Source organism: Phascolarctos cinereus, unplaced genomic scaffold, assembly GCF_003287225.1.
Source record: "Phascolarctos cinereus isolate Bilbo 61053 unplaced genomic scaffold, phaCin_HiC Scaffold_3;HRSCAF=262, whole genome shotgun sequence".
Lineage (NCBI taxonomy): Eukaryota > Metazoa > Chordata > Mammalia > Diprotodontia > Phascolarctidae > Phascolarctos > Phascolarctos cinereus.
Genome location: NW_027555736.1, coordinates 42,309,282 through 42,320,318, shown reverse-complemented (window position 1 = coordinate 42,320,318; position 11,037 = coordinate 42,309,282). Strand labels below are relative to the sequence as shown.

Genomic DNA, 11,037 nt, shown 5'->3' with positions numbered 1-11,037 from the left:
GTGATTATAAATTTTTGCCAAATAAATGCTGTTAGATGAATATACAACACAAATTCAAAGACATTTTCCCCTCTAATAACCAGATCATTATCTTTAGGGTGGTACGTATCATGGAGAATACAAAAGGAATAACTTTCATGAATTCCACATCTTTCTGTGGCTGGAGTGCAGAATGCTGAATATTCCCCCAGAGTGTATGTACCCATGAACATCCCAGGAAACGTACTGGCTCATGGGAGGTGGAAAAGGCTCATTTCCTACATAACTGGCTAAGCATATGTCACTTAACTATATATTTATTTATTTGGCCAAAAGACAGAGTTGCAATTCAGACCTCCATAGATTGGTTGGAATATTTTTTCATATCCCAGCATAGCCTCAAAGGTTTTTGCATAATCATGAAGTAGAAAGCACATTGGGGAAATCAAGAGACCCAGGATGAAGTCCTTATTTTTCTACTAACTGTATGATACTGTGCCTTAGCTTCTTTTTGTGTAGAATGGAGGGGGGAGAGGAGAGAGGTTAGTGGTTAATAGCACTAACAATTACTCAAATTATGTCATTATGGTTTTTAGTGCTTCTTAAACTGTGAGTCACAACCCCAAACAGAGTCACAAAAAAATTGGTAACAGTAAAAGGTTTCTGAATGTGCAACAACCAAAAATTAACTAAAAATCAAACTCGTAATGAACCCAAGGTGTTTCTGACATCAGGCAACTTCACTGCAGCCTTAGTCCTGAACACAAAGCATGTGCACATTGCGCTGTGAATGCCTTCAGGCTGTGCAAAGCCAACTAACTGTTAAAACTTGAAAAGGAAGGTAGAGAGTGGAAAAAGTTTAAGAAGCCGTGGTTTAGATTACATGGCCCATCGCAAGAGCAGGCTCACAAAATTGCCTGTGTCCTGAAATCTCCTTTTCTGTCATTTTCAGAAATGACTGTCTTTATCATGGCTAGAGGAAATATTATTATAAAATTGGCGAAGAGCAGACTCATCAGGATTATAGATGTAAAAAAAGACAACAGTAGATGAACATGTGTCTCCCAGAGAGATTCATGTCAAGATCTAAGCATTCAGGTATGCTTTTTCATTTCAGGAAGATTTTTGTTAGTCATTTGACTCTTAAAACTTTATTTGCTTCTCTGTGGATTAGGAAACAGAAATTACTTTCTGCTCAAATAATCTTAGAGATTTTTCTTCTAGATTTTGGAATCTATTTTTAAACCTACAAAATAAGTATCAAAATGATAATTTTCTCAGAATACAAATTTATTTATAAGATTATAATACCATGTGGATCATGAACAAAGTGCTGCCAGCTACATCTCCTTAAATTTCCTTCATTGTTGCTACGAAAATTTGGCGATATGATTTGGCTTAAAAATAGAAAGTTTTCTTGCAGAACCTCCTCCTTATCCAAAATGGATTAATTAATTTTCATTAATTAGCCATTTTTCTGAACTCCCTTCTCTCAAGGATACTCAAGCCCCTTTTACAGAATTTATTTTCATTAACTCTATTCCTAGTAACTTAGCATTTCATTAACAACTTATTATCATGCTATTATATATACTGAATGACAATGTTTAAAAGTAAAAGCATTACGTTCCAAAGCAATGCTACCATAGAGTACCTTTCCCTGGAATAGAGGCAAAATGGCGTAGTCAAAAGAAAAGTAGATTTTAAGAAATCAAATCTAAGGTCACCTCCTGGCTCTATGGCTCTCAATTTCCCACCCATCAAATGAAAGCACTGGACCATATGATCGCTAGGGTATTTTCCTCTAATCACTTTATCAGAATTACAAATTTTCAGAGTTGGAAGAGAAGTCAGTGGCCATATGGTTCAACAAATATGTGGAAAAACAAACATTTGCACAACACAATTTCCAATTTGTCAATCGTCTTTCACTTAAAGACCTCCATTGAGGAATGGGGAGGGGCATCTGCTATTTCCTGGGGAAACCTGGTGCATTTCTTTTTTGTATAAACCGTGGTTAGGAAGTTTATCCTTATTTCAAATCTAAATATGCTTCTACAACTTTCATCCCATACTCCTAGTTCTGCCCTCTGGGACACATTTTATATATATATTTATATGTAAAATATGTATACATGTAAAATAGATATACACACATGTATGTATGTGTGTGTGTATATACATATATGTATATATGTATATACATGTGTGTATGCATATATATGTAAGTGTGTATGTATATATGTACATGTGTGTGTGTATGTATGTATGTCTAGCAGCCCTTCAAATATTTGAAGGCAGATACAGAATCATGCACCAATACCATCCCAGTCTTTTCTTGTCTAGGCTAAACATCCTCAGTTCTCTCAAATGGTCCATGAGCACCCCTGCATGCAATAAACATGTGATCAGTTATGAGTAGAAAAGAAGAAAGCCAGGAACAAACTCACCCTCACATATCCACCTTTGTTTTGTTGTTGTTGTTTGTAATTTTTCAGATTGCACTGGCTTAATAGTGAATCAAAATGAAGAACCTATCCTGACTTTCACATCATTAAATTGATGGCAATGTAAACATAAGAACTCTGATAAAACCAAATGACCAAGCATTTACCACATGAATATTCACATTCATTGCAAATCAATCTTCTTGCAACAGTGATTGTTTCCTGGACCTTCAAGATGATGGGCTTTCCTGTAAGAACAGGCAATACTTGAAGTGAGGGAAGGAATGGCATATGAGGCCACCGTTGAGTCCCCTTTTAAGTACAACTAAAATTTGAATGGAAATGAGATATAGAGACATACCTTAAGTATAGACTTTGTAAGGTCGGTGCTTAATGACTAAGGAGGGGTTTTTTTTCCTATTTAACACATTTTATGCAGTAGATGGGACAGGTCACTTGGGAGATTCGTTATTTCAAAGGCTCCAAGGAAACAATTAAGTCAAGTTTGCTATAAGTTTTGAAAGTTTTGAGCCTCTCAGAAGTCCTATTTGAACTGATATGGCTATACCAGCTATGTACACATGTACTACTGCCCCCATTCTCACCTAAGGTCCATCAGTGCTATTTCTGATTCCTAGCACAATCATATTACAGAACATAATATCTTCACAGAGCTATGCCCACAGACACACCAGAAAACTTAATACCTCACCTCTAGCCCAACAGTTTTAGGCAAACAAGAAAATCAGGCTAGAATATCCCAATTCTAGAAGCAAAAAGTGAGACCTACTTGTAGACTCCCAAAACTAAAAAGAACTTTGCAGATCATTTTAGTCATTGCCTTCATTTTCAGTAGATTCACTTTCCTATGTGGAGATGGCAAAGAACCTTTATTGAGAAAATAAAAAAATATATTTCCTCTGGTTGTTATACTCCTCTCTCAAATTATTTCCTAGACAAACTAGACTAATTATCTGTCTATTAAAATCACAACCTGAATTTTTCCCACCTCATTGCCTTTCTTCATCCTTTCTACCATGTCTAGTATGTATATCACTTTATCTTTTCCTTTTGTAGTAGTTCCTATCTTTCAAAGTCTAGATCACATGATTCCTGGTCAATAAATTCTTGCCTATTCTACCCAGGCATCATCTCTCTATCTATAGAATTTGCTTAGCACTTTGTCTTTCTCAGCACTGATTACTTTATTGGGGAAGATTTTGTACATATATATCTGTGAAAAAGCATTGATTCAGTACTTGGTATGTAAGTGGGGTATGCATACTTTGTAAGGGGCTAGGAAGAAAGGCAAAAACACAACCCTGCGTCATGGAACTCCATTCTAATTGAAGAGATAACATAAAAAATTTTATATACAGTGTAAATAGAAGGTAATCTCTGAAGAATTCACTAGCAATCGTGGGGAGGGTAGGAAGAGGAGAAGAAAGAAGAATGGGAAAAGCCTCCTGCCAGGGCCAGAGAAGTAGCAAGCTATAGGGGTTAGATTTGAACATGGGTCACCCAGAAATTTGTCTTCGTATAACATTGAATGTAGAACTTCCAATATGTCCATAAACACTGTACTTTGGAGAATTTGAGAAACCAATAAAATCCTTTGTGCCAACTCTTCATACACTAAGGTAATAAGACATGTAATAGAGGAGGTTAGAGATTGCCTTCAATAATTTTGAATTCCAGCACTTAGCATGGTGCTTGACACATAGCAGATATTTAACAAATACTGACTGATTGATTTACAGAGTGTTTGCATATAACCACAGAGCCAGCTTGTGTCCCATAAAAACCATGAAATTTTGCTTATTGAAGAATCCTTGTTTCACTAGCTTTAAGCACCATGACATCCTGATTTGGATTATTTAAATCAGAAAGTTTTAAAGCTGCATGCTGGTTTTCATTCCACGAACTCATCAGTGTGGGTATTTCTTCCCTCTCCCTCTACTAGTATAGATTGCAACCCTTTCAACACCCTGCTGATCCTGTGTGAGTCTCATACATCACCTTTCAGTGAGTTCACCATGGAAGAATGTCTTGGTTTACTGGAGGGCTCTGCCGGTCCTTTTACTAAGTTGTGGCACCCTCCTTACCTCTGGCTCTTAGAATCCCATTTCCTTCATGCTCATCTTAAGCACCACTTTCTATAGAAGTCCCTCCCAGATTGACCCTGCTGCTGGTGCCTCCCTCCCCAAACTACTCATATATGTTTATATTTTCTCCCCTAATAAAATATAATCTTCTTGAGGGCAGGAGGTATTTCATTTTTGTCTCTGTGGCTCCAGCAACTAGCACTGTGTAAAGGAGAGTAATGTGAAAGGTAGTTTAGAAATGTGTTCTTGATGTTTCTCTGAAACTTCTTTTAGCTCTAGGTTTGCCGACAGGAAGATCAAGGTATGGGGAAATGGAACTGACTTGAAGAGAATGGACTTCTAGTCCTTGGTATGTGGGAATCTAAGGAAGAGTGAGAGGGAAAAAGTTTGGCCCCTGTTCTTTTTGACTGAGTGTCCTAGAACCAGAAAAAACAGACTGATCTTTAAAGCAATTCTTGGTTCAACTACAATTTCAAGTAAAAGGAGAAAGAGAATGAGAAGATCCTCTGCTTCCCTTGTGCCGTTGTTGTTACTGCTGCTGAAGGACAAATAGCTAAGGGGGTTAAATTGTTAGAAAGAAATGTGCCTTAGAGCCCCACTAGGTTTCTAGCCATAAACCTGAAGGTTTTCAAAGAGCTTTATAGACATTATCTCATATTACAACCCTGCAAAGTAGATGTCATTATTATTCCCATTTTATGGATAAGGAAACAGGTTGAAAGAGGATAAGTAATTTGCTCCACTTCATACGTCTAACAAATGGCTGAGGCAAGATTTGAACTTGGTCATTCCTAACTCCAAATCCCATACACTACACACTGAAGGGAGAGGAGGTATGTTTGAGATGAGATTGTTGCTGCCCTTAGGACTCTGAAGAGAAGGGGAAAGTCATTTCATGGGACAGAGAGATCAGAACTCTATATTTTCTGCCATTAGGTAAAAATCTGGTGGTCCAGACTGATTCATATTTCTTTCTACCTTCTGGCAAGGATCAAAGTTTGTTACAGAAATGAAATAATGTTGTTTTACCAAACTATGCAAATGCCATTCTGTGGGAAGAGGAGGAAAAAAGTAAATACAGCTAGGCATAGATATGTAGATACCCACACATGCATATGCGTATATACATATATACACACATATATACATGCATACATACATACAACTCAGTGTTGATCTGAAAGGCAGATACTTTACTCTTAAAAATTCCCCCCCAAAACAAAGTGGCATATAGCAATATTATCCCATTTCAACAATAAACATTGTATACCTACATACACATACACGTACATATATATATATATATATATATATATATATATATATATATATATTTGTCAGGAGAATTATAAAATATATGCATATGTGTGTATACACACACACATATATATACATATACATATATATCATCTCATTTGGCCTTTACAATGACCCTATGATTATCTTATTGGACAAATTAGGAAACTGAAACAGTGAAGTGACTTATGGTAAGTCACACAGACAATACGGAACAAAGTCATGATTTGAACCTTTGGCTACAAATCTAGCTTTTCCCCCCAACGGGAAAATATGTACACTTCCAGGGCAACAGTCAGTTGAGCTATAATTAACTATAGTCCCACCCAACAGAGACAAACACACACACACACACACACATACACATACACACACACACACACACACACACACACACACACACACACACACACACACACCCTTCACCACTCCTCTGACTGCCATTCCAAGGTAAGGGTGATCAATAAATCACATAGAGACTTAGAAGACACATAAGGAACTTTACCATTTAAAATAACTCTAGACAGTATAAAATGGAGTATACCTGCCAAAACCAACCCAGGAACTATATAAACAAAATTTTAAAAAAAACTTTTTATACAAATAAAATCTGATTTAAATAATTGGGGAAATATTTAATGTTCATGGGTAGGCTGGGCCAATATAATAAAAATAGCAATTTTACCTAAACTAATTTATATATTAAATGCCATCTCAATTAAATTACCAAAAATTTATTTCACTTAATTATACAAAATAATAACAAGATTCATTTGGAAAAACAAAAAGTCAAGAATATCAAAGGAAATAATGGGGATGGGGTGGGGAGAGGAATGTAAAAGAAAGAGGTTTAGCACTACCAGATCTTAAACTGTATTATAAGATAGTAATGGTTGAAAGTATCTGGTACTGGCTAAGAAATAAAAAAGAAGATCAATGGAATAGAGCAGACACACAATTTATAGTAGCAAATAAGCATAATAACCTTGTATTTGACAAGTGTAAAGACATGATTTGGGAATAAGAATTCATTATTTGGTTAAAAAAATTGTTGGGAAAACTGGAAAACAGAATGGCAGAATCTGGGCATAGACCAATATCTTACGTCATTTACCAAAATAAAATCAAAATGGATACATGACTTAGATACAAAGAGAGATATTGTAAGAAAATTGGAAGGACATGGGACATATCACTTAGAAGACATATGGATAAGTAAACAATTTATAAATAAACAAGATACAGAGAGCAAAGTTAGGTGTAAAATGGATAATTTCTAGTACATTAAATTTAAAAGGGTTTGTACAAGTAAAACAAATGTAGCCAAATCAGAAGGAAAGCAGAAAATTTGAAAGAAAAATTTAAAGTTTATCAGATAAATGTCTCATATCAAAAATACATAAAGTAATTTGTCAAGTCTACAAGAATACAAGTCATTTCCTACTTTGATAAATGACCTAAGGGTATGAACAGGCAGTTTTCAGGAGAAAAAAATCAAAACAATTTGTAGTGATATTTAAAAATTCTCCAAATCATTATTGATTAGAGAAATGCAAATTAAAACAACCTTGAGATATCATTTTCACCTACTAGATTATCTAAAATAATTAAAGGGGAAAACAGAAAAAATGTTGGAGGGGATGTAGGAAAATTGGGACACTAATTCATTGCTGGTGGAATTGTGAACTGATCCAACCATTTTTTGAGAGCAATCTGGAATTATGCCCAAGGAATTATTAAACTCTCTATACCCTTTGACCCAGCAATACTACTACTAGGTTTATTTTCCAAAGGGAAAAATGATCTTAGAAAAACATGGAAAGACTTGCATGAAATAATGAAGAGAAAAATAAGCAGAACCAAGAGAATGTTGTATATAGTAACAGCAATATTGTCTTAAGAATGACTTTGAATGAATGTTATTTTGACTATTACAAATACCCAAATTAACTATAAAGGACATATGAAGGAAGAGGCTATCTTCATCCAGAGAAAGAACCGATAAATAGAAGTGTGTACAGAATAATTTTACATCCATATACTTATTTGCATCTAATGGTAACCATCTCTAGGGTGGGGAGATACGGAGGGGAAAAAAGGAAATATACACAATCATTTTGTTGTGCATTTGAAAGAAATAAGAAATTGTGCACTTGTTAGATTTGAAGTTTCATGTGCAATCATATTTTTATTATACTATGTTATGGAAATGTTTGTTTTATTACACAAATTAAAAATAAAACTTTTTTTAAAAAAATTACATCTCAGACACCTAATTCATACTTCCTAATTCATCTGAAAAAAAAAAAGGCTCGGGATTCAGTCCTCCCTATGCTATCCAGTCACACTCACAAAACTAACCTGAAATGTGGTACATTGAAAAGGAAAGCACTCAAAGAACCTATGCTCAAATACTCTCTCTGTCATTCACTGCCTGGGTGACTCTGGGCCACTCACTCAACTCTCTGGGACTCAGTCTCCTTATCTATAAGGAGAGGGGGTGGAACTAGATGGCCTTTGAGGTCCCTCCCAACTCTATATCTATAATTCTATGAAATTATTTCTCTGAACCTAGCCTAGATATATAGATGAATATACTGATTAAATTCCAACCTGTCTTTCATGTTCAGTACCCTGTTCCCTCTACTTTCTGCCTTAGAAGACTTTAGAAAATAAAAATAGGGGCAGCTAGGTGGCACAGTGGATAGAGTGCTGGTCCTGGATTCAGGAGGACCTGAGTTCAAATCCAGCCTCAGACACAGAACACTTACTAGCTGTGTCACCCTGGGCAAGCCACTTAACCCCATTGCCTAGCCAAAATAAATAAATAAAAATAAAAGAGTGGAAGGGCCACTGTTTGTTTCACATGGACTGCCAGACCTCTGGCTGAGAGCAGTCACTTTCTCAACTGCTCAGCCCAGCCATTGCTTCTGTCTGCTACCTGTTCATACGCAGAGAGTTCAAGGCATCCCTGAGTAATGCTGATTAACACCGTGTGTCCTGAAACACTGATCTAATATGCAAGATAGCTACTCAAAGGCAGCCCCCAACAGCCAAGTCTAGGAGGGAAAACATGTAAGAGGTGAGAAAAAAGAAATTGAGCTTTGAAGCATCTAGGAATCACAGAACCTAAGGTAAAAGGAATTGTAATGGTTTTCCAGATGGCCTGAGTCATTATTACCATTGAACACACTATAGCTAGGTTAATTTTTGACTTAGTTGTGCCTGAAGACAGGGGGCTGAATTAAGTAAATTGCTATAGTCCCATTCCATCTCAAGAGTCTATGGAGGAAATTATGGGTCACTGATATTTCAAACTTAATCAAAAGAAATGACATAGCAACATAAAATGTATGTTGTTATATCTAAGCCTTCAGCACTAGTGATCACAAAGTTTACATTTGTAGTGATTTTATTTTCCTTTCATTTATGACTATTTAGAGGAGTTCTTAATTTTTTTTTTATTATGGAAGCCTTTGATATTCTGGTAAAGTCTATAGACCCCTTCTCAAAATAATCCTTTTAAGTAAAATACATAGAATTACAAAAATATTAATAATAATGCCATTTATATAATTCATTAATGTTTACAAAGTACTTTAAAAATATTATCTCATTTTATCCTCACAAAAGCCCTGAGATGTAACTTTTATTACTCTCCTAATTTTACAGATGAGGAAACTGAGTCAGACAGAAGTTAATAACTTGCTCTCACTAGTAAGTACCCGTGGCTGTATTTGAACTCAGATCTTCCTGACTCCAGGTCCAACACTATCTGGCATACCATTATTACACTGAAATACAGTTATCAAGGAAAAATGTTTTTCAGTTTATAGATCCCTGGTTAAGACTCCCTGACAGAGAAAGGACCTAGAATCTGGGGTACATTGACATCTCAAGGCACCCTAAAATGAGAACCACCTCACCAAGAGTTTTCTGAGGGCTGCTTTGACATCCTTGTTCCTCAGAGTATAGATTAGTGGATTTACAGCAGGGCTCAGGGTGGTATATAGCACAGCCACAGCCTTCCCTTTTTCAGGAGAATAGTCAGCACTTGGACTTATATAGGCACAAAATACAGCAAAATAGTATATGGTGACCACCATGAGGTGGGAGGAACAGGTAGAGAATGCCCTTTTCTTCCCCTCTTCGGATCGGATCTTCAAGATGTTGGCAATGATAAAGCCATAGGACATTATGGTCAGAAATAAATTGGTGCCACCCAAGAGGAGATCTGTCACAAGGGTCATAACCTCATTCACCTTTGTCGAGGAGCAAGAGAGTGGCAGGATTGGAGGGATCTCACAGAAAAAGTGATCAATGACATTAGGACCACAGAAAGACAATTGTACCAACATTGCTATGTGCATTCCAGAATTCAGCCCACCCATAATCCATAGCCCAGTCACCAACACCCCACAGATATTCTTATTCATCAGAGTGCTATAATGCAGGGGCCAGCAAATAGCCACATACCTATCATAAGCCATAGCTGTGAAGAGAAGGAGCTCAGAACCCAAAGCCCAAGAGAAGACGTAGACCTGGGTCATGCATCCGACGAAGGAGATGGCTTTCTTCTCCTCCACCAGGTTCTCCAACAACTTAGGCACCACTGTGGTCATGCAAACGATATCCAACAAGGCCAAATTGATCAGGAAAAAATACATGGGTGTATGAAGACCTGAAGTGACCCAAACTGAAGCAATGATGAGGGAGTTGCCAATAAGAGCCAGGGCACAGAAGAACAAGAAGAGACAGAAGAAGAAGATTTCAAGGTGAGGGTTTTCAGAAAAGCCCTGTAGGATGAATTCAGTGACCAATGTCTGGTTATTAAGAGCCATAGGTTTGGGAGATTGATTAGTCCAAAGGCCTGGGGCATTGATCAGTCCAAAGTAGCCAGAACCCCACTAGTCACAGCTGTGTCCTTTGTGTGTCATTGATGGGTATACTGAGCACTTGAGGACAGCAAACAAAGCCTGAGAAAGGAAAAAAAAAGATTTTTATTGCCTAATTTTAACAAAAAATCTGCAACAAGACAATATTCACCACAGACGGAAATGAAGGAGTGCAATTATAGTGCAGAAATCAGACATCGATATACTTAGTTTGGTAAGGGTGTGGCATGGGTGATGCCAGGGACATGCATGTGATTTCTTTATGACTTTTAAAAATTGTATTTTCCTTTTCAATTAATAAGCATTTTAATGATG

General features: G+C 36.6%; 1 protein-coding gene across 1 annotated transcript; it reads right to left on the bottom strand.

The window, feature by feature from the left end:
• Positions 1-9,732: 9,732 nt before the first annotated feature.
• Positions 9,733-10,668, bottom strand: LOC110213962 (olfactory receptor 13A1-like). The gene has a single exon (XM_020994542.1). It carries the CDS (start codon positions 10,666-10,668, stop codon positions 9,733-9,735), a length of 936 nt encoding a protein of 311 aa, XP_020850201.1.
• Positions 10,669-11,037: the final 369 nt, after the last annotated feature.